At 36.8% G+C, this 23,957-nt stretch overlaps 3 protein-coding genes across 4 annotated transcripts; 2 read left to right on the forward strand and 1 right to left on the reverse strand.

Annotated features, from left to right (window-relative positions):
- The first annotated feature begins 9,081 nt into the window (after positions 1–9,081).
- LOC143538898 (uncharacterized) lies at positions 9,082–11,129 on the forward strand. Its single transcript, XM_077032341.1, has 2 exons — positions 9,082–9,804; positions 10,592–11,129. The coding sequence occupies exons 1-2, from the start codon at positions 9,196–9,198 to the stop codon at positions 10,679–10,681; spliced, it is 699 nt and encodes a 232-aa protein (XP_076888456.1). The 5' UTR covers positions 9,082–9,195; the 3' UTR covers positions 10,682–11,129.
- Positions 11,130–12,242: 1,113 nt separating this feature from the next.
- LOC143538899 (uncharacterized) lies at positions 12,243–14,431 on the forward strand. The gene is made up of 2 exons (XM_077032342.1): positions 12,243–12,929; positions 13,964–14,431. The coding sequence occupies exons 1-2, from the start codon at positions 12,321–12,323 to the stop codon at positions 14,051–14,053; spliced, it is 699 nt and encodes a 232-aa protein (XP_076888457.1). The 5' UTR covers positions 12,243–12,320; the 3' UTR covers positions 14,054–14,431.
- A 98-nt stretch (positions 14,432–14,529) lies between these two features.
- LOC143538911 (protein-tyrosine-phosphatase MKP1-like) lies at positions 14,530–17,953 on the reverse strand. Of its 2 annotated transcripts, XM_077032349.1 has the most exons (4): positions 17,892–17,953; positions 15,397–17,680; positions 14,667–14,722; positions 14,566–14,635 (listed from the first exon to the last, which is right to left on the reverse strand). In XM_077032349.1, the coding sequence occupies exons 2-4, from the start codon at positions 17,599–17,601 to the stop codon at positions 14,626–14,628; spliced, it is 2,271 nt and encodes a 756-aa protein (XP_076888464.1). In that variant the 5' UTR covers positions 17,602–17,680; positions 17,892–17,953; the 3' UTR covers positions 14,566–14,625. The 2 variants fall into 2 exon arrangements, with proteins under 2 accessions (XP_076888465.1, XP_076888464.1); XM_077032350.1 differs by lacking the exon at positions 17,892–17,953 and having other exon boundaries at positions 14,530–14,722; positions 15,397–17,869.
- Positions 17,954–23,957: the final 6,004 nt, after the last annotated feature.

A 23,957-nucleotide genomic window follows, 5' to 3' on the forward strand; every position in this document is an offset into this window, starting at 1 on the left:
TGTCTTTTTCTTTGAAATTAAAATAATTATTATATATCGACCATTGAGTTATAGTGTATACTTCTAAAAGCATTTCTCCAAATAAAATCCTAGTAAATGCCACGTTATTGGCATGTCATACGCAACATCAATCGAGGCAGAGTTGCTTCTTTCTTTTAAACTCTTCTTTCTTTTAGTGAGACTACTCTTTAGTAACATATGTTAAACTTAGAAGTTGTGTTTTCATAGTTTGATAACCCTTTATTTCTCTTAAAATCATGATTCATAATTTTTAGCTCAAAACAATTCGATAGTATACACAAATTTTGAATCAGGTAACACTCAGAGAAATTTTCAAGAGCGAATAATGTGTCTGACTTCTGTGTTTGCGTACCTTAGGTTAAGGGTTATATACCTTTCAACATCATTCTCCTCATTCGTCACGTCAGTTTTCTCCTCATCATCCAACACCCTTCAACCAAGGAAATACACCATTATCCATCATTCTCCACCATTCCATTATTTAATCATTAAAAGAAATGAAAAAGGAAAGAAAAAAAAATAAATCTAATTGGTTACCCTCAAATGAGGGGATCACTGACCATACTGACCATGTTCAGTGGCCTCAGGTCACGCGTGACCAATTTATGGAGAGGCGGTGTTCCAGTGAGACCGGTAAAGTAAGGAGTGTCATGTGGCTGTCACCTAGGACCAGTTTGAGTTATCCACTGGTGTATACCCATCAACCTTAGAAAACACAAATTCCATATTAATTTTTTTAGACTGATTCAAGATAGTTAACTTGGGTAGGATTTTTGGGTGAAATTGGGTTCCCTTTAATTCATGGATTTTTATATAAGTGCTTAAATTTTACAAAAACTAATGAGTTCCCCGCAGCTCGATCCAACGAGGGGCTCCACTCCTTGGAGCCCACTCCTAGCGGCAGTGCCCCCTTAGAAACCCCCATAACCTAGGGCTTCGCTCCTAAATACTTAGAATAATTTTCGTCCATGTGGTTTGTTACTTTTGACACTTTAGTCCAAAGTTTGAAATTTTGTCAAGTTAGTCCTCATAGTTTTAAAATTAGCCAATTACGTCCTCTCCGTCTAACGGCATCCAACTTTGCCGTTAGTTTAAGGGTATTTTTGTCTTTTTACTTTTTATTTTGAGTTAATTGTCATTTTCGTCCATGTGGTTTGAAACTTGTGCCACTTCAGTCCAAAGTTTGATGTTTTTGTATAATTCATTTTTTTTTTGTCTATAAACCCAAAGAGCATAATACAAGCCAAAAACCATCGAGTAACGATCAATATAGGTCTGCATTTCCTCTGTTAACAACAATAATCATACCTCACTCGTATTTAGTTTCTAGACATTTCCTAAACTCTACCCCATGGTGGAATTCAATGGTAAAGTGGTCATGGTAATTCCCTGAAACCGAATTGAACAAAAAAACTTTAAAGTCGTTTATTTGATTAATGCATATTAGTTAGGGTTTAGAGATTAACATATCGTAGCGAACATTTGGGTCGAAATCAACATCATGAGGTCGATTACTGTTGATTCCTCATAGAAATGCGGAATGTGACCTAGAAGTTCGCTACAATATGTTAATCTCTAAACCCTAACTATTATGCATTAATCAAATAAACGAGTTTTATTTTTTATGTATAATTCGGTTTCAGGGAATTACCTTCACCACTTTACCATTGAATTCCACTATGGGGAGGGGGTGTGTTTAGGAAATGTATAGAAAATAAAAAAGATAGGGGGTATGATTATTGTTATCAGCATAGTAAATGCAGACCTTTATTGGTCGTTGCTCGATGTTTTTGGGCTTGCATTATGCTCTTCGGGGATACAGACAAAAAAGAAAAAAAAACTGAATTAAAGTAAACATTAAATTGACAAAATTTCAAACTTTGAACTGAAGTGATAAAAGTATCAAACCACATGGACGGAAATGGCTATTAACATAAAATAAAAAGGAGAGATGAAAATACCCTTAAACTAACGGCAAAGTTGGATGCCGTTAGACGGAGAGGACGTAATTGGCTAATGTTTAAAACTATGGGGACTAAATTGATAAAATTTCAAACTTTGGACTGAAGTGTCAAAAGTAGCAAATCACAAGGACGAAAATGGCCATTAACTCCAAAATAATATTAAACAAGCATACACTCTGCACCTCCGAACTTTTTTCTAGAACAGAGAAATTTTTAAAGCATCAATCTAGCAAGAAACTAGATGGGCAAAGAAAAAAAAATGACTACATGAAAAGCATGGAATTTTTCATCCACTCTGTCCAAGATACCTTACACTTATTTTTCCTACTCGAGAACCAATAGAAAGAAAAATATATAAAATCATCAAACAATCATGAGTTTTTAATCGACCACAAGAAGACCAAATCATTCTGAAGCTTCCAAATAGCCCACCAAGTCACATATACAATCGACCCTACAATTTCTTTCTTAGTTACACTTAACGAAGAGTTGTCCATCAAATCCATTAAATCTAAAGGAAATCTTAAAATAGGTAAATTCACATCGAGTCACCTTTCAATCAAAACCCAAACGTTCTCTACCGCGTAACAATCACCAAACACGTGAAGAACAAATTTCGTTCCAACATTACACTAGGAGCATAAAGTGGACGGAACATCAATACCTTTAGCCACTAAATTAGACCGAGTTGGGATACGTACCCAAAACTTGCCACCCACAAATATTAATCTTCCTGGATAGACAAAAGAACCAAATAGTTTTTCTCGGACCGTTTGGAAGCGCGTGATCATCTATATGTTCTCGGACCCCCTCCCCCCCCACCACAAAATCATTCATCCCTTGCATCGTCCAACCCCATCGATCATTATCATTTGAGAGAGAGCAAGACAAACTTAGTTAGATTTTGCATATCTAAAAATTGTGCCATTTCAACACCCCCAACGACTATCTCTACGCCAAGCCCACGAGTGTACTCCCGACCTTTGAACCACCAGGCAATCTTTCTCTAGCTCTAAATCATACAATCTTGGAAAGTGTTATGCCAAACATATAGTATTACACCACACATGTTTCCAAATCATTTTCTCATTTTCCCTTCCAATACGTTTACAAATCACATTATATGGAACTAATTCCGAATTTTTTAAAGACCTTTTGCATGCTAACTCAGACATTGTTCCCTTTTAAAAAGGATAACACACCCACCACCATACCATACAACGAATCATTAACTTTCACACATATAGCATCCGGCTCATTCAGAAACCTCCACTTTTTCAATAACGCATTATAGAAACCTTCCAAAGAGCCTACCCCTAACCCACCTTTATCTTTCAAAATTAAAACCAACTTCCAAGACGCCCAATGCATTTTCCTTTTTACCTTCCTCCCTCCCCGAAAGAAGTTTGAACAAAGTTGCTCCAACTTCTTCATAACTCTCGCAAGAACATGGAAGAGTGACATATAAAAGTTATCTAAAGCACCGAGCACCGAATTAATCAACAAAGAGAGAGCTCCAATAGAAAGAAGAGGAGCTTTCCAAGATTTCAATCGAGACTTAAATTTATCTGTAATAACTTTCCATGCATTTAAGTTGGCCATATTTTTTTCCAGCCGGAAGACCTAAATTAAACGGAAGTTTTCCCATATTGCATCCCACCATCTAAGCACAAGCCACGGAATCCTCATAATCCACTACCACCCATAAATATTACATTTATGGAGATTTATTTTTCGACCAAAGGCCAAGAAGAAACATTTTAGGATACGAACCACAATTTGAACATTAGAAACTGACCATTCCCTAGGTAAAAGCACATCAACTGCATAAAACAAATGAGATAAATACAACATTTCTACAAACTCGAACCTCCTTAAGCAAATCGATACCTAACATGTAACATCTTCGTTTCCAAAATAAATAGGAATGGAGACGAGGGGTCACGTTCCCTCAATCCCCATTGCAAGTAAAACTCATCCGTTGGGCTACCATTACCCGGAAGTGAAAGTCTTGATGATCGTAAGACTTCCATAATCCTACCAATTCACTTGTCACCAAAGCCCATAAAACCCATGATTGTCCTAAAGTACTCCCACGAAAGGGAATCATAAGCTTTTTCAAAGTGAACTTTAAAAATCATTAGTTGTTTTGTGCTTCTTGCACCAATACACCAATTCATTTATAATTAGAAGACCGTCCAAAATTGATGACACTTTATGAAGGTAGACTGAACCCCACTCACCAAAAAAATCAATTATTTTATCAATTAGCTTATTATAATGCCAATATATACGACTAATCGTTCTAAAATCACAAATTATCAAGATACCGGAATCCAAAAACAAATTCCTTAATGGCCTCAAAAATACCATCTTTTATAACCTCCCTAAAGTGTTTGACAAAACCAATAGTAAAACCATTTGTACTCGGGCTTTTATTTGAACCATATGCCAAACCGCACATTTAATTTCTTCCAAGCTAACTGGAATTTCCAACAACAATCGTTGATCCTCGGACAACAAAGGAAATTTCGAAGTTCTTGTTATCAAGGGGATACAGTTTACCTTATTGAAGTTGGAAGTGAAATAATCGAAGGACTTTTGTTTAACCCGATCTGGTTCGTCCTCCCAAACCCTTTCATCTTTGATCCCGATAATCGATTGTTGTCTTCTTTCAGTTGATTATGAAAGAATTTTGAGTTTTCATCAACCAATTTCGGGCGCATATTTTTACATTTTAATGCCGAATCCGCATTTTCTTTAGCTTCAGTTTTTTGAAAATGAAATCTAGCTTGGTTTTGGCATTCAAGAACCGAATTTGTCCTCCCCCTTGATCAAGAATATCTTCATACCTCTCCAACTCTATTTGTAGCTTGGCTTTCATCCCATTCTAAAGCTTTTTAAGACTGATTTACCCAAATTTTTAAAGCATTCTTTAATCTTTTAAAATTTTCCTTTAACTTATACATACCCTTACCATGAATATTAGAATGCTATGAAGTTAAAACAAAATCATCCAACCCATCCATTTCGAGCCAAGAATTGTAAAATTTAAATAGGACATCACCATAATTAACAACCTTTTGCCTTAACACAGTAGGTCTATGATCCGACAATCTAGGGAAAAGGACTGATGCCTCTAAATTATGAACCAAATCCTACGAAAGTAAAGACCGGTCAATTTTACTAAATTTCTTCCCTACTGAATAAACTCTAGTAAACTTATAAGCCCCTAGAGAAAGATCTACCACACCCAACCAATCAATAAAATCATTAATTTTTAAAGCATTCTGAGGTAGAAAGTTGTTCCTAATCTTTCAGTCGGAGACCGAACCGAATTAAAATCACCAAAAAAACAGTAAGAACCTAAATTGTACGCCTTAAATGATTCAATGGTACATCATCACTTCTTTTCGTTTTCTTCCTAAGGCGACTATACATTAACCATAAAGCACTCTGCCTTTAGATTTTTCCATTCCCCTTTAACGATCATCATATAATATGTACACAATATGGAATGTTTAACAAACAAATCAGGATTCCAAACAAGCTGACATACTTTCACCAGACTTTCCCCTAGCAGACGCCAAAGCAAAGTCAAACTGAGAATTTCCCAAACCGAACGAATACGAGCTAGATCCACAACTGTCATTCTTGTTTCTTGTAATCCTAAAAAGTTTATACCATCTTTATTACATATCGATGTTATCCCTTTGCATTTAACTATGTTGCCAAGAAAACAAATATTAACAGACAACACATTCATTTGTCCACCATTTTCGCTCCCATTCCATTTATCAAATGCTTGAAACTCATCTCAGTTCCTTCCATTAAAAGACAGAATGTTTTTCCTATGTCTCTTAATTTAGATAATTCATCAAAAAAAAAAACTCATTTACTCCACGGCCAACATAAGAACTTCTAGATCCTAGTCTTACCACTTCTAATAGGTGAGAACGATTTACCTCTTTTTCTGCATTTTACCGCACTAGAGCTTTCAACCTTTTCTTTGTTCGTGACTTCTAGATTGTTAACCTTACATCATTGAAGCCGGTGGGACTAGAATAGAAGACGAGTCCGAATGGACATACTCTGCTAATTTTACCTCACCTTTTGGAAACACATCTTTGTCCAAAACTTGATTTGGGTTATTTAAATAACCCTTGTCAAGCTCGTTATCTTGCGCAGAACAATTATCTTGTTCTTCATAATTTTGTTCACTGGTCTTATCCATACCCGGTTCTACAACGTTAAATTCTACACTAATGGTTTGTATCGAACTCGCATTATCCACTTTATTTGAAAGTGGTGGTGACCAAGGAGAAAGATCCTTAATGTCTACCACATGAGACGAATGACCAATACGCACCATCTACAACTCTAAATGAGTATCGAATACGAACCCTTCCTACTGCCAAACTTTCTTCTCAATCATTATCTTAAAAAATGTATTCTCTCCATTTTTCGACAACTTTTTTGTACACCTTTTCTGACCATGCACAAAGCAGAAGACCGGTAATTTTCACCCACACTATTCTTTCCTGAAGTATAAAGTTTCTATAAGCGGTAACCAAACGTATAAAGAATACTTTCAACGCTTCACATTCACAAAGTTGATACGTCGAGGTCAAGGTTAGTTAAATTCCTCCCAAATATTTGATATCCACACCAAAGAAACCCTCCTTCTCACAAAGGTTAGTTAAATTCTCAATACAATGCACATCATGAACATTCCCCATAAGGCAGTACTTTTCATCTTGGAACACTGTTAAAACCATTCTCAATTAGTGTCATTTCCCTTAGTACTTCTTTCTCATCCAAATCTCTCTTCATCCCTTGCCTGGTTAAAACAGAAGCCTTTTTTCTGGTTTGTTTTTGTAGATACCTTCATTCACCACTTGTACAAATGTTTTTCTTGGAAACTGTCGGATAGACTTCGAAGTGAACCCCTCCACTTTCATAGATGATACCTCTTTTTGACTTGAATATTTAAATAACCTTTTGAATTTAGCAGCATCTGCAAACATATGATAGGATCGAAATCACATAAACCGAACATTCAGAACCATCCTATAAACACTCTCTACTCGAAGGAATAGAGCAAAACCAAACTTAGTAGTTGTTATTGATAGCCTATTGGCAATGAAAGCATCATAAACGAGACCCCCAATGGCCTATGTTTACATCATTTCCACAAGTCTTTTGCAGTCAAACAAGGATTAAATTTAGTCACAGCATTCACATCGTTTCCACAAGACTTGTTTGATGTACATTATTATTTACTTTGGTCAAACAAGTCAATTCAAGTGCATTTAAATGATGTTGATGACACTAAAATTATCATTAGAAGTGTTATCGGATGAATTATTAGTATGATTTGTTATTGGTCATTTGGTTATTGTTTGAAATAAAAACCCAAATTGTCTACAAAACGTAACACGTAGTTATATACTACTTTCATATTCTTTGTTATAACTATTATACATATTCAAACCACGAATACATAATTTATTATTTATCATCGTTAAAATCATCGACGTGACATGGTAGCTTAACGGTGACCACATATAAGTTAAACTCAATCTAGTAACAAGATCAACATCTAGACCAACAAACGTGGGACCAAACTAACTCAACAAACTAATTGTATTAGCAATTTAATGAAATAATCAGCACTTGTAAAAATAATGGGTTAATTTGGGTAAAAATAAATTTAACACGTGTTCATTTGATTCACCTTAAATTAGTCGATGGGTATTTGGGTAACCTTAAATTAGTCGACAGACAAAAAATTGAGTCAATTAGTCAACTGATTATAACAAGTAACTATTATTTAACTTTTTAACTTAAAAAAGGTTCAAGTGGTTTAGCACCATTCATGACTATTGTTTGTATTCACCTACTTGTTGCAATTAACGAGGTTAACGTCCAAAGCCAGGACAATACACTCATGCCGTTATTCTACCTATGTCTCTACGACCACCCTCAACTCTAAACGCCACCACCACCACGGCAAAGGTGGGTCAGTGAATACAACGTAAAACGATTAATTTTAACTCGGGTTGTGGATGGGGTGGGGGTGGGGCGGATGGGGTGAGGTGAGTACTTTTTAAGTTATTTTCAAAAGCGACTCAACAAGTGGACGATGGGCGCCTTTTGTCATTAAACTACTCATTTTAACTTGAAGGTGGGTGGGTGGATGGGTGAGCGGTGAGGTGGGGTGGGGTGGGGTACAACCGACTCATTTCAACCTGAATTTATTTTGTTACCCAACCAAATTGATTTTATTTGTTTTTCCAAACCTTGCGCATAGAAGAATCACAATCAAGATTGAACACCGAATCGTCGGCGTCACTATAAACCTAAAACGCAATAAAGACCCTAGATCCTCGAGAGATTGAAAGTGCATGAGTTTAACACGACGTATATGTCGCTTATAAATTACAATACTAGGAGCGGCTCACCCAAAATAATCAGGATAGGCCTTCTAAACCATGGGCCACCTCAGACTAAAATCTTTTAACTTCCATAACAATCCAGCTTCATATTCTAAGCCCAGGTCCGCTACAAGCCCAATTTGACTCCAGCCCAGTTAGAAACACTAGAATTTAGAACACAAGTTCTTCCAAAATATTGATCGGTTAAATCTTTATTTAACAACTTATATAAATCCTAATTTAAACAATTTACTTTATAATCACATACTTAAAATCATATTTTTCTACTTATAAATTTGCATAGATAGTGGCATCTTTGTTTACTGTACGATTCGGGTGTATAACGCCAGCCATCTAGAATCTATTGAAGGTGAAAACTAAAAATTAATGTAAACAATGTAGGAATCAAATCCTAAGAATTATGAGCTAATAGAGGAGTGAAAGTACGTTGATACTCATCGTGTATGACATGGATTATTCGAGATAAAATAATCGAATACTACAACGCTATGCCGACAATAATTCGAGATAAACTCAAAGTCATGTCCAAACCCTACGTTAATCTTGTCGATCAAATTGGGCTTACAAAGTTTTATACGAAAGAAAAGAAAAGTATATATCCTTTACATGTTATGTGACCAAAGGAAAGGCATTTTTTTTAATTGATTGATTATGTATTAAATGATCCTCTATATATTCATAACTAATTTCTCAATTCAATACTTCATGTTCTAAAACACAATTTGTGAACAAAACCAACACCACCCTTGACAATGACAAACTCCATGACGAGCTTAAAGCTTTTGGTCAACAAACGAGATCGAAAAATCGTGTTTGCGGAAGTCAACAAAGACTTTGTTGACTTCCTCTTCTACATACTCACATTACCAATCGGTGCGATCACAAAACTCTTTGCGAAAGAGCCCTTGGCGGGAAGCCTAGGTGACCTTTATCAAAGCATCGAGAACCTAAACGACATGTATGTATTACAAAGCAAAACCAAAGACACGGTTTTGAACCCAAAATCATCAACTAATGTTCCCGGTCAAGATCTCCTTTTGGTTCCAAAAGACCTCCCGCCCGTTGACAGAAAATTTTATAAATGTGCATATCACTGTAAATACGTCACAGATGACCCAAAGGGCGTGTGTCCTGGCTGCCGAAATTCTATGTCGTATGAAGTGGCCTATGTCTCTACTGAGGCGGCTAAGGACACGGTCAATGAAGTTGGCTTTGTGAAAGGGGTGGTGACTTATATGGTTATGGATGACTTGGTTGTGAAACCCATGTCTACCATATCTACCATAACATTGCTCAACAAGTTGAGTATCAAAGATGTTTGTGTACTTGAAGAGAAGGAAGTGCAATTCGGAATGGAAGAGGTAAGAACTTATTAATTAGTATACATCATAGAATATCTTTATTAGTATACAAAATTAATACAAACTAATGACGTTAGAAGAGAAAAAAAAAAGGTTCAATCCGTCAAAACCGAAATGCCAACGAAAAGCCACTAAAATAACCTTCTTGGTCGAGATAATTAACAAAGCATACTTGACTTTTTAAAAACTATGATCAACCAAGACACGATATGTGTACTTTTGACGCAACATAACGTATCACTTTGGCGCGGTAGATTCAACATGGCACGGAAGATTCCCATTTAGTGTGTGAAGTCATTATCTTAATGACAAAAGAAAATCAAATGATATATAAATACTCAAAACCGAAATGTCAAGGAAAAGTCACTAAAATAACCTACCAGACTTGACTTTCTTAAAATTATGATCAACCAAGACACGACATGTGTACTTTTGACGTAACATAATGTATCACTTTGGCGCGGTATTTAACATGGCACGGAAGATTCCCATTTAGTGTGTAAAGTTTATCTTAATGACAAAAGAAAATCAAATGATATATAAAATACTCAAGGGTCATTTTGTCAAAGTTAATGGTAAAAATGACTATTTCATAATTTTTCTAAATGTTAAATCGACCGGTCCACACTGCCACAACTATCACCACCCAACCTGCTTAGTTCATTTTATTGTTCTCATAACCATATTTTGTGGTTTGCCTAGAATTTTCGTCAAAACCAACCGGAATATACTGTAAACACTGATATCATTGCATATGGTGATTATGCTAAATCAAAATGTGTTGCAGGGTTTGAAGCTACCAAAGGCCTCGCTGGTATGCAAGAATGTATTGACTCGTGTATTCCTAGACTCTGAAGACCATCTCGAAATTATTTAAGGCAGCTATTGTAACAAGATGGAGAATATGATTCGTGTTGTACATAATACTATTATCAACAATGTGTGAATCACGTAAATCTAATTAATCGATAAACATATTTATTGTTCTTCTTTGGTAAAGGATAATCAAGAATTTTGACCCTAAGCTAGCATGTTATGCCACACGCACACAGGCATTCCACAAGACAAACAAGCTTCCTAATGTATACTGTAATAGACTAATAGTTGATCGTTAAACTAATACTTGAGTAAATTAATTTCGTATATTAAGGGTTATACGAAAGGGTTAAACAAAGAGACATACAACCTTGTGTCTAAATTATTAAGTCATCACAAGTGGTCTTAACTTTTAGGGTGGACGGAATGTATCAAAGATGATCCGGGAAGAGAGCAGAATGAAGTATTTCTGGCTAAGGTGGATATGATGTGGCAAGGGACGCCGGATGGAGTGGCGAAATCATCCCGAATTGAAGAAGCAAAGAAATGATGGAATCAATATTTTTTGTGGAAGCTTGTCTTGTTATAATTCATTAGTAATTAAAGCCTTTTTTTTCAAACTATAAACTTTTATAAACAAACAAACACCGAGTAATTAAAGTCTTGACAAGTGATAATATGTTTTTACACTAATAAAAATTAGGCATTCAAAAAATTTATAAAAATTAGAATTGAATCTCAATGAATCCTCTTATATTTTTACAAGAATTCAATATTTTTAAACAGTTTAATTCCTCGCCCAGAACGCCCCCCCTCCCCCCCCTCCCCAACATTACCACCATGCTTTGGCAATTTTCACCCACATCAAAACTTATTGCGCTACTACAACCGCCGCTACCATCATCATATTTTAACTTCATTAACAAATTTACAAACTGAATATGATTATTTTTTTCACTAAATACTTTATAATTACTATTCCTTTGATGGATTTCGGTTTCATTAAATTTTGATTCCACGTTACAATTTCTTTATCAGGTTTTTTTATTCGTAAACATTCTACTCTTTAATTATAGTAACTACTTGTTAAACATAATGCATGCATACAGTCACAAATTATATCCATGTCGTTTACTCGACTAATACAGGAATATATGTATATGAAAACTTGAAATTCATACTGTCAATTACAGTTTTGAGCTTAAATTTGTTTGTTCCATTTTAAAAGAGAGAAAATAAAGTGAAATTTAATTGGATATATATAGTTGGTTGAGTTGAATGCATATACTTGTATGCTCTCGTATAAAGTATAGAATATATAAAATATAATCTCAAATAAAATATTATTTTAATACTCATGCTTTAACAACAATTATTCGACACAAATTTGAAGTCATGTTCAATACCCTACAGGAAGTTTGTCCATCATACAAGGTTTACTAAGTTTTATAAGAAAGAAAAGATTGAAAGATACCCATAAAAGAAGTGTACATATATATATGCTTTAGACAAATGGAGTTATAATGTTAATATGACCAAAAGAAAAGCATATTTTTTCGTATTTATATCCGGTTTCGTATTGATTATTGAACAACCCTCTATGTACGTATTCGATAAAATCCCCCCTCGTGACTAGCTTCCAGTTTCCATACCTCACGGTTAAAAAGCCGCTTGTGTAAACAAACCGACGAAGCCTAACGATGACAAATTTCACAATGAGCTTAAAGCTTTTGGTCAACAAGCAAGATCACAAGATCATGTTTGCTGAAGTCAACAAAGACTTTGTTGACTTCCTGTTTTACATACTCACATTACCAATCGGTGCGATCACAAAACTATTGGCAAAAGAGCCATTATCAGGAAGCCTAGGAGACCTCTATCAGAGCATCGAGAACCTAAACGACATGTACATACTACAAAACAAGACCAAAGACACGGTTTTGAACCCAAAATCATCAACTAATGTTCCCGGTCAAGACCTGCTTTCGATTCCAAAAGATCCTCCGACCAACGACAGAAAATATTATAGGTGTGCCCGTCTATGTAAGTATGTCACTGATGACCCAAAGGTCGTGTGTCCTGGCTGCCGAAATGCTATGCTGAATGAGTTGGCCTATGTCTCTACCGAGGCGGCTAAGGCGGTGGTTGAGGAAGTTGGCTTTGTGAAAGATGTGTTGACTTATATGGTTATGGATGATCTGGTAGTGAAACCCATGTCCATCATCTCTACCATAACTTATCTCAACAATTTGAGCATCAAAGATATTAGTGTGCTTGAAGAAAGGGAGGTTCCATTCGGAATGGAAGAGGTACGTATTATAAAATAGCATGTATTATAATAATAGAATAGAAAAAACTTCATTATTTCAAAAAAAAACCTAATTACTACAACTAAGATTTTAAAAGGAAAAAAATCGTTTATAACTATCAAAACCAGCCGGTCTACACCAACAACCATCACCACTCAACCCTAGACGTGCATAAATCGGGTATTTTTTTAAAAAACCTGGAACCAGGTAGGAACCGGTTCCGGGTATGGTCAACAAAAGTCAAACCGGGTTCAAGTAAGAACCGTTTCCGGATATAGTCGGGTATTTAACCGGGCTTTGACTGGTTCCTCTGGTTTTTTTCGGGTTTTGACCAGGTATTTCCGGTTCCGGGTACGGCTCCGGGGAGAAATCCTATACCTGATCCTACTCGCGGGTAGTGTACGGGTAGGAACCGGTTTCGGGTCAGGTCTGAACCCGACTTTTTTGTGCACCTCTACTCAACTCAGTCGGTTGATCCCAAAACCGTAGCTAGCTGTTTAGACTATAGTTTTCATCAAAATATGCTGAACCAAACCGTGAACACCCCCTAGCATCACTTACATTACAACCAACAACCATACCCGATAAAACTTCACATATAACAAATCCACTTGTATGATCCAAAATGGGTAGGATATAAGCAAACCATGCATCTATATCAAAAATTAGAGAGGTTTGCCATAAGACCCCGAGCTCCAAAACAATATCAAGATGAGAAAAAACTATACTAGAAGCATATTTAGAATTGAGTTTAAAACAACTTATTGACTTACTAGTTTTCTTTAAAAAGCCAATAGATTAAGAAAAATGTTTTGCCTATCAAAAAAGTATTTTTTTATTTTGGAATTTTAATAAGGTTAAAAATATGATTTTTTAAAAGCCACAAGTCATAGCTTTTTAAAATGAGTTTTTTAAAAAAGCCAATAACTTGTTTTCAACTCAATTCCAAACATGTCATTAGAAATAGAGTGCTTCTAGTGAAACCCATATTATCATTGCTCACACTGATTGTGCTAAATCAAAATGTCTTGCAGGGTTTGAAGCTAGTCAATGCGTCCTTGGTATGCAAGAATGTATTGACTTGTGTATTCCTCGACTCCGAAGACCATGTCAAAATCATCTAAGCTTTGTGATAACACAGGAATCATACCTCGGGGGGTGTGGTTCATGCTATAACATAATTCTATGATGTACGACGTATCACAAACCTAAACTAACATGTTATGCTATGCACACAATCATTCCACAAGACAAACAAGCAACATAATGTATAAAAGTTTTTTTTAAACTAAAAATTCCAGTAAAAATATCCATAATTTAGGGGTAATACGAAACTGTAAAACAAAGAGATGTACAACCACAATGCGTCAAAAGACAAAAGATGCCACGCGCGTCTAAAATGGTCCGCGAGTTTGCAACTAAATCCTTGATACATTCTGCAAAAAAGAAGAAATGTACATATAGATAAATTTAAAGCTTCAGACATGAATAAGATTTACTGAAATTTTTAGTAATTTTAGTAGTTTTCAAACATAGAACTTGAACAAAAACCTATTTTGATTTTCTATGACTGCAAGCGAACCAGTTTGGGCCAAAAAACCGAAGTAATAACAGGAAAGTGCAACATTACCTTGACTTTTTTCCCGCAACTTTCACTTGACTGTTCTTGAAGCAACAGAAATGAGAAATAGAAGAATTAAGGAACGCTGCACAACATCTGATAGCTACACCGGGAACTACAAAGAACTCAGAATTGCAACGAATTCTGAAGGTTCTTCATCTTGCTTCACAACCTGCTCGGATTTTAATTGATTATAAAAAGAAACATATAGATATGATCACATCAACTTACAATAAGCAGCTGGCTAGTGGCTCCATATTACAAAACCATTTTAGGTAATTTATTAGTTTGTAGACATCATGTCTACCCAATTTCATTACCATAAAATGTCAATAAAACTGATTTTTCCATTTTGAGCTAAAAGATTGCTCCAGTTTTAGGTTTGTAATAGGCATTTTAGACATTTCACCAATGGTCAAAAACGTTACTTACCTACGTGTAAATTCAAATGTCGCAATCGCAAATATGAAGGAAAAAATAATTGCTAAGATCTTTTGTTACTTCATTTTATCTCTTAACACATATAAAAATAGATGAACTAAATAAAAAGAAACAAAGATCAAGCATGCCGAAAGTCATATAAAGTATAACTTTAAACACATTAAATCTTATAAATTATTTATCTTTTTTTGTAATTACTTATGAAAAAGGGAAAATTTTAACAGAAGGATAGTGGTTCAACACAACCCGGCCCGGCCCGTTTCAACCCATGAAAAACTACCCATTCTGACCCACTATCCCAACAGTCCATATTAACCCGCTACCCCACCTGCCCATTTTGAAAACAAAAACCTAAATGATGCAAAGAATAACGGTGAAACCTTAATATATGTTAATTCATTGTACCTTGATATGAGTATCCTTTGACAATCCCATTTCAGAAAGAATCTTCTTAATAGCTTCCTTCATGGATAGATCCGGTATCTCAGCGAGTTTTTTGTTCGGTTCCAGAAGATTACAGCCGTCAGCCCTAAAACCTTTTCCCACCCATACATACACAACAGAATCCCCGTCGTTTTTAGGAATCACAAAAATGAGCATCCGACTCGAATCCACAACACCACCACAAAATCCCATAATCCTATCCAAACTAGGCCACTCAAATACCACAACTTGTTGTTTGGAAGACCGGTCTCCTTGTAAAGCTTTAGACGTCTGGTCAAAGTCAAACCCGCCTACTTTTAGTTCTAATACAATGTCTTGACTTTGTGATTCGTCACCCAGTATTGGTAGTTTAAGAAACTTAGGAGTGCTACCTCTGCGCTCAGCAATGGAAAGTGATGACCTTTTTGATGGTGATAAAACCGACTGTGAACACGCGTTTGTTGAAGCAAAATTGACATCAATAAACTCAGAGCTTTTAGATATGGAATGAGGCGAGAGTTTAGCTGGAACAATTGACAAGTTTGACAAAGTGGACATGGTCAAAGATACTAAAGGAGATGGAGCATGAGCATCTGAATAACATTTGGAGCTAATAGTTGAATCAGATGATTGTGAATCAGGTGAGGAAGTTAATGACAATGACGGTGATGACGACGAGGATGATGATGAAATTGAAGTAAAAAACAGCGAATCAGGATAAACTCTAGATGGAGCCGATTTAGAAGCTAAAACAAAATCTTTCATATTTTTAGATGCAAATTTTCGTCTCAATACACTCCAAGTACTTTCTCTAACAGGAAGATGAGTTTCTTGATCGGTGTCAGATGATGCAAACGGTGGCACGAACCCGCCCAACATTGCTTTTTGGATAATCTCAAAGTCAACATTGTACAACTCAACTATTCTCTCACCTGGGTTGACCTTAGAAAACTTACCAATATCCATAATACTACCAGATTTATCCATTAAAGGTAAAAGACTAGAAAACGCGTCCCAAAAGTATGTCGGTTCTTCCCCTTCTTTAACTACAACAATCGGTCCTTGAACCTTTTCATACCGAACAATCTGACAAACCGCACCTCGAGCGTCTCGTTCGACTAAAGATTCACATTTCTTACCAACCCATATGAATATTGTCGAAGGTATATGCACAATATACGCGCCTCTAGAATCAAGGCCACCTGGAGAAGGAACGTTTAACATTTTTGGAACAAGATGCAACGGATCGTATGAACTGTGAGGTGCGATTCTATACAATCTAAGTAAAGAACTTGGACTTAAAGGAAACGCGTGAACACGTTTTTGGCATTGTAACAACTGACACGCAAATCCCATATTTGGATCCGCAATTTCACGAGCTGCTTTCACGTATTGAAACGCGTCATCAAAGCTTTGACCTTCTCGCCACATACGGTAAGCGATTACCAACGAAGTCGACCGAGACACCCCTTGGCAACAATGGACAAACACTCTTCCATTTTGCTCTCTAACATCTTCAAAGTAATCAAACACATCATACAATATACTTGTGATGTCTTCCGAAGGGCTATCTTGTAACCATAAAGTTCGGTAAACGAAGCATCCTTTGAAATACTCAGGGCAGACAAAACCGACACAGTTGAGAATATGAGTGATCTTATGTTGTTTAAGTATGCCTTTATCTTTTGCAACCGCATCACCGCCGAGAAAGATATGTTCCGTAACTTTCGAGCATTCCTTATCAAAGAACGCAATCTTATCTCTTCTACCAAGCCCCGAATTCCTCTCCGGAATCCTTTGAATCGACGATAAATCAAGCTTCAACCTTTCAGTATTATTACTCTTATTTTGCCCCCTCGGCGTACAAGGAATCGGCCACTCACCAATATCATCCGAACCAGCTCTCGGCCACTCATCCAAGCTTCTTCTAGCAATCGACAGCGGCGGCAAACACGACCGCCCTTTACTATTCGACCTCGGAGTCATCGGTGCAGGCCGCCTCCGGTTCTGCCCACCAGCATTCACATCACCACCGTCTTTTTCTGGAACAAGCGGAGGCAACAGCACGTGAGACGAAGACCACGAAGCCGACCGCCAGTACATTTTCCTATTCCCCGAAACCGGATTATTCAAACCACCGCCACCGCCACCAGCCTCACCGCCGGACTCATCCTCTTTCCCCAACATTACCACTAACAAACCCTAACTACTTAACACCCAAAATCACAAATGCCAAATCCAAAACCCTAACAATAATCAAATTTACCTGAAACCCATTTACCAATCACAAATTCGAATCAATTAATCGATTAATCAACAAATTACATCGATCTAAACCCTAAAAACGTAAATAATCCGAAGTTGAGGTTACAAAATGCAGATTTCTATGGTTTATGAACAAATTAAGCATTAAAAACATGTAATTATGCGTGAAATTGCAATAATATAAAATTATATAAAACAGATTGAAGACTTACAGAATATGAAGATGAAAGGACGAAGAACAATGGAGCTTTCTGGTAGCAAAGATGAGTGTGTGAGATTCTTATAATAATATATATGTATATATATAAAACGGATTCATATATTCTTATAAATAATAAATGTTTAATATTATTATTTATGAAGAGTGAGAATTTAATGAAAATTTTATAAATGGAAAAGTATTTTTGGGTTTGGACTGTTTTTTTTTCTATTTTTATAAAATTGGGGTGATGAGGTAGCATGAAAGTTTGAATAAAATGCATGTCTGATTTAGTAAGTGTGATATGCGTTGAATATTGGTTTAGAGTTGGAAAATTAATTGAATGTATAAGACAGTTGGCCTTCTGATGCAATGAGATGTAGGTAATGGTTAAGAGTTAAAATTTGAAGGTCTCGGGTTTAAAATGTGACTTAAGAGGATTTTTCGATAGTGGTGGATTTTCTTTTTGAGAGTGTTTATGTGTGAGTTAGGTCTGACGCGTAAAAATCAGTATGGATGGTTGGCATTTCGTCTCATGAAGGTTTGCTCGGGTATTGTGGATAATTCCAAATGTTTGTTAAAAAAATTGATTGTATTTGTTGTTTTGGTATAAGAGATCAATGTATAAAAATGTAAATTGTAAATAAGCATTTTTGTAAATATACTAATTTTGTTTTAAGTATTTGGAATTAAAATTAATGTAATATACCTTTTAAGTAAATGCATAAGGTAATATAAATTTGACAAGTGTATCAATATTTTATAAAAAAAAAATAGTTCATTATGTGTATTAATTTTGTAATTAGTTGGCATGTAATGGGAGTATGAGACACTAAAAAAATATATTATAAAATTGTTTAATATAATTTGTTGTAAAAACAAACTGTATATACGATGGTTGTGTTGTGTTGTGTTGTGTTGTATATAGAGATCTTAAGGTGTGTTTATAATAATATATTTTTAAGTGGTTAAAGATAAATGTATACATTTAAGAGTACTATTAGTGGAGGGATATGTACAATGTGTGGGTTAATTTGTTTTTATGATGTTTAATAAAAACCTAAATACAATAAATGAAAATATGATAACTGATGCATCACGATGGATTATAATTAAAGAATAACATAAATGTGTATTAAATAATTCTGTTTTACTAAAAAAGAAAAGGAGAGCATTCGATTAAAAGAAAATAGAGAGTGAAAGTGAAGATAAATGACACAACTTAAAGTTTGTAATAAACTCTTTTATAATAATATCGTATAATCATTTCATTTTAATCTTAATGATGTTAGCTATAAGGCTATAATGACATAATATTTCATGATAATGCCGTTTAATCTATATGATCAGGGTCGTCTCTGAGAATACAAAAATAAGAGTGGGCCTGGGACATAAAAAACAAAAGGCCCTAAAATACAAACTCAAAAACTCTTACATAATTCAGACAAACGTGATAACAATAAAACAAAACAAAAGTTTTTTTTAGCAAAATGATCTAACTAAACAGACTTAAACGAATCATGACGCTCTTCTAGCATTTCATGAAGCAAAGCCCTCGACTAACTCTTTGTAATCCATGGTCTATAAAACATCACTCTCAATAACAATAATCTCCAAGCCGCCAATTCTTTTGGCTCATTGATGATTTTAAATAGTTATTCAATAAGTTCAATTTGAAAAACTGTGGTTAGTGATTAACATATAAAAATTAAAAACTCAAGTGATTCATCATTTATTCAATATGTTAATCGTATAACTTCTCTAGATTCTACAATTTCAGTGAATCATTGATAACACCAAATTCTTCAACAAATAATTCATATTAAGTAATATTCAAAAAGCACAAAAACATGAATAATGTTAGCTCTTCTGCGTCTGATTGTAGTAGGCAAAAGTTTATTATTACTTTTTTAAAATCTGATGGGCCTTTAACAATATTTGGGCCAACTAAATACATATATATAAAAACCATTTAAATCCAGGGCCCTAGAGTGGGAGTGGGTCTGGGGCTTGAGCCCTCCAAGCCCTCCCCAATAGCCGGGCCTGTATATGATGTTATCTGTAATGACAAGATCTAGTATTTTATCGGCATTTGAATCATTCCCAGCATCAATCTCTTCCCACCTTCATTAGTCAGCACCAGCTATAGCTCTTTCACACAATCTAGTTTTGAATGTTTAATAAAACCGTGGATGGTAACGTCCTTTGAATCTCTCTTATGTTATCTATATTATAATGACAATTTTTTATGATAACATTGTTTAACTTATACGATGTTATTTGTGATGGCAATATCTTTTACGCTAACGTCGTTTGAATTGTCTATCGCCAACATTCTCCCAACTTGCTAGTTTAGTTATAAAACTTAAAAAAAAACCTTTATATATATGTTGGAGGTGGAAGCAATTAGGTTTCCAGTTAGTATAGTTTGAACGCTTAAAAAATCTTGAGTGATAACGTCATTTTTATTTATCATCTAAGGCTGAGGGGTGTGGAGGGCTCTAATGGAGGCTTTAGTGGGGGCTTCAGCCAATAATATTATGACGTGTGGCAGAGAGAGAAACTGGATAAGGGGGGTGTTGGAGCCCCCGTTGGAGCCCCAGGCCCTGGTGTGGAGGGGCTCCAGCGAATTTTTTTTTTTATTTTTTTATAAATATATTCAAACAACGTAATATTAAAAAAACTCATAAATTATTAAAAAAAACACACATTAATAAAAAAACACATTAATATCTAAAAATAAAATAAAAATTAAAGTACTAAAAAAAACATTATTCTTATTCTTCGGCTTGGTCTTCTTCGATCAACCTCTTTCGGATACGTTTCTTTTGCTTTTCCATTAGCATTTGATCGACCGGATTTAGGTTACCGAAGTCTCTAGTAAGGAAGTCCAAATCCCTCATTCGACTTTTTTCCTTTTTGTCATTAGAGACCACCTCCATGGTTTTGTTGAATTTATTGAGGGATTCAACAAGATTGGCGATGTTTACGGCTTCCCCCTCAGCCGGTTTTTTCCCCTTGGCGTCCCTTCCCAATGGCCGCCTCCTCGGCGGTGAAGACGTTTCCTCCTCCGCAATGTTTAGGTCGAATCCAACGCGGCAATCCGACCCGATTGAAGTGCTATCGCTCTAGACGAACTAGTTTTAGTTCGTTTCGGCCGTACTTCCGCATCAACGTCCGGCGCCACCAGCTCAACCCACTTGGAACACCTTTTCAACCTCTCCCACAACTTTAAATCGTCCCACGTCTTCACCGTCCCATACCTCCGCAAACACTCCTGCTTCCACTCTTCGACCGTGAAATTGTAAACCGCCAAATCATCACTGCCACTTGGTCTCATACGACCGCTGTTCCTGTTGAAAAGATTAGTAAACAAGCCGAAAAATTTTCTGATTTCGGACCACCGACCCGAAATCATATCGGCGTTCCGCTCTGTACTCCCAACGAGCGTATAGAACGTCTCCCTAACCTTTGTCCAAAAAATCTTGCTCTTTTGGTAGTCGGCTGCAAAATGAATAAATAAATTAGATTTCCATTTAACTTTTTTATTTAACTTTATTATTAAAAATCATTTTTAAAAACGTTAAAACAATTACCGCAACGCCGATCCTCAGAAATGACTATCCAAGCCCGACACAAGGCTTCCTTCTCATCCGATGACCACGGAGTGGTTTTCCGTTTCGTCCTCGTTGTCGAAGCCGGTCCCGACCCGTCCGTTGCAAGTTGTTTTTTCCGGTGGACGCGTCTTTTTGGTCCCGTAGCTTCACCGTGTGATTCTTGTGTCTCCGGAACAACAAAGTTAGGAGACGGTTGTGTGTTGGATGGTTGAAAGCCGGATGATTCTTGCGGCTCCGAATAAAACATCGGTTGGTGCGGTGACGGCCATAAATCGTCGTCAATATAATCTGAATCTAGGTTTGGGTACCAATTTCCAGCCATTTTTTTAAAAAAAGTTGGGAAGATGGGTTGATTTTGGGTTTTATTTTGAAGTTGTGGTGATTGATATGGGTGAAATGGGGTATTTTATAGATGAAAAAACGTTTTTTTTAATTAAATAAGAGCCCAACGGCTCTTTGTATATGTCCAACGGCTCTTTGCACACTCCCCTATGCCACTTTACTCTCTCTTCTGCCGCTATTCCACTCACGCCTGCATGATTTTTCGTGCTCGCGCCCCGCTAGCGCCCCCGCTAGCGCCCCGGTGGTGTGGTGTTAGCGCCTGGGGGCGCGAGCGGAGGGGCTCTAGCGCCCCCGTTGAAGCCCCACACCCCTCAGCCTTAGGCTGGACGTCCTCTTGGAATACGCGTTGTCCGAGAACCTTCTGAAGAACTAGTTACTACCACGAAAAAGGATAAAAGTGAAACTTTGCAAGGACCAAGCAGCAATGAAGGGTATCAGCTGGATCCTGTTACTCAATTTGCCATTTCTTACGCTGTAGCTGCTGCAGAGAAGAAATTTCGTACTGACAAGTCTGCCGAAAACCATGCAAGGGCCACTGAGAAGGCAGGAGAAGACGGTAAGAAGGGTGATGATGATAAGGGAGGAGCGAAAGGAACCAAAGGATCTGTAGATGTCGTGGAGTATGCGGGGAAAAAGATACCAAAGGTCGCGGGAAGGGAAACATGCAAAGTGTGCGGGAAGATGCACCTAGGAGAATGCAAGGCTGGTCCAAATCAGTGCTACCGATGTGGGAAGAAGGGACACATAACTCGTGATTGTACCGAGGACCAGAAATGTTATAAGTGTGGTAAGTCGGGTCACTTTGCTAGGGATTGTGGGGGAGCAAGAACGGTGGGGGAAAAGAAGGAGAAGAAATGGGCTACCTCTGCTAAGCGGTCTGGCGTGATGGTGACAACAACTGATGAGAGGAAGGCCAAGGTTGGGAACAAGGATGCATGTAAGACATGTGGGCGAGTGCACCAAGGAGAATGCTAGACTGGGACAGACAGGTGCTATCGGTGTGGAAAGAGTGGGCATTATTCTCGAGAATGCCCTGATCGTCCAAAGTGCTTCAAATGCGGAAAAGCTGACCACATGGCTAGGGATTGCAAGGAATCAGGGGCGGGAGGTGCGAAAGGATGAAGACTTGGGAAACTGCAGAGAGGAACACCTGATGAAGGAATAATTGCTCATGCAATGGTTTTATTAAGTTACTTTTGCTTAAGGACTTGTTTTGTGTTAGGGTTTAAAACTTATGTTTATCTGTGGCGTGTAATATATTGAGTTTGGTTATGAATGATTATTATGCTATGATGAAAGGTTGTTTTAGACAATAGTGTTAAAAGTACTAATCGAAGCCTTGGAAGGATGAGATGAGTCTTGATACATCGAGGGTCTCATGGACGAGCTACCTTAAATAGCTAAAACACATGACCACCATTCGATGGCTACAAGTCAGGAGTAAGAAGGATAACTCAGAAAGCGAAAGTTGATAGTATTCAGTTGGGGGAAGTTTCAGGAAGAAGCCTTTGAAGAATTGAAGAAGAGACTCACGCAAGCTCCAATCCTTACTTTACCCGATGGTGATGAGGATTTTGTTGTTTGTGCTGATGCCTCGCATCAAGGGTTAGGTTGCGTGTTGATGCAACGAGGGAAGGTGATAGCCTACGCGTCTAGACAGTTGAAGGCCCATGAGAGTACTTATCCGACGCATGATTTGGAGTTAGCAGCTGTAGTGCATGCTCTTAAGATATGGAGGCATTATCTGTACGGTACTAAGTGCACTATCTATACAGATCATAAGAGTTTAAAGTACTTCTTCGAGCAGAAAGAATTGAACATGAGGTAGAGAAGATGGTTAGAATTGATAAAGGATTTCGACTGTGAGATTAAGTATTACCCCGGTAAAGCTAACGTGGTCGCTGATGCGTTAAGTCGTAAGAATGAGGAAGTCCTTGCAACAGTGAAGTCATACAAGTTGATCATGAACTCAAGTCTTTTTGAAGAAATCATCAAAGTGCAGTCAGAAACGTTAGCAAGCTTGTTCATCGAAGAAGTTGTAACCAAGCATGGAGTACCGTTATCGATGGTGTCTGATAGAGATACACGGTTTACTTCGAGGTTCTGGAAGAAATTCCATG

The sequence above is a fragment of the Bidens hawaiensis genome, unplaced genomic scaffold (assembly GCF_021521415.1).
Source record: "Bidens hawaiensis isolate Kalapana, Puna unplaced genomic scaffold, B.hawaiensis_p1.1 tig00011760_1, whole genome shotgun sequence".
Lineage (NCBI taxonomy): Eukaryota > Viridiplantae > Streptophyta > Magnoliopsida > Asterales > Asteraceae > Bidens > Bidens hawaiensis.

What these genes read in the sequence shown, in the direction of transcription:
- LOC143538911 (XM_077032349.1), bottom strand. Translation starts at nt 17,601, where the DNA reads ATGTTGGGGAAAGAGGATGAGTCCGGCGGTGAGGCTGGTGGCGGTGGC. An exon ending in CAAAGGATACTCATATCAAG is followed by an intron (nt 14,723 to 15,396) that starts GTACAATGAATT and finishes AAATCCGAGCAG; the next exon opens with GTTGTGAAGCAAGATGAAGA.
- LOC143538898 (XM_077032341.1), top strand. Translation starts at nt 9,196, where the DNA reads ATGACAAACTCCATGACGAGCTTAAAGCTTTTGGTCAACAAACGAGAT. An exon ending in TGCAATTCGGAATGGAAGAG is followed by an intron (nt 9,805 to 10,591) that starts GTAAGAACTTAT and finishes AATGTGTTGCAG; the next exon opens with GGTTTGAAGCTACCAAAGGC.
- LOC143538899 (XM_077032342.1), top strand. Translation starts at nt 12,321, where the DNA reads ATGACAAATTTCACAATGAGCTTAAAGCTTTTGGTCAACAAGCAAGAT. An exon ending in TTCCATTCGGAATGGAAGAG is followed by an intron (nt 12,930 to 13,963) that starts GTACGTATTATA and finishes AATGTCTTGCAG; the next exon opens with GGTTTGAAGCTAGTCAATGC.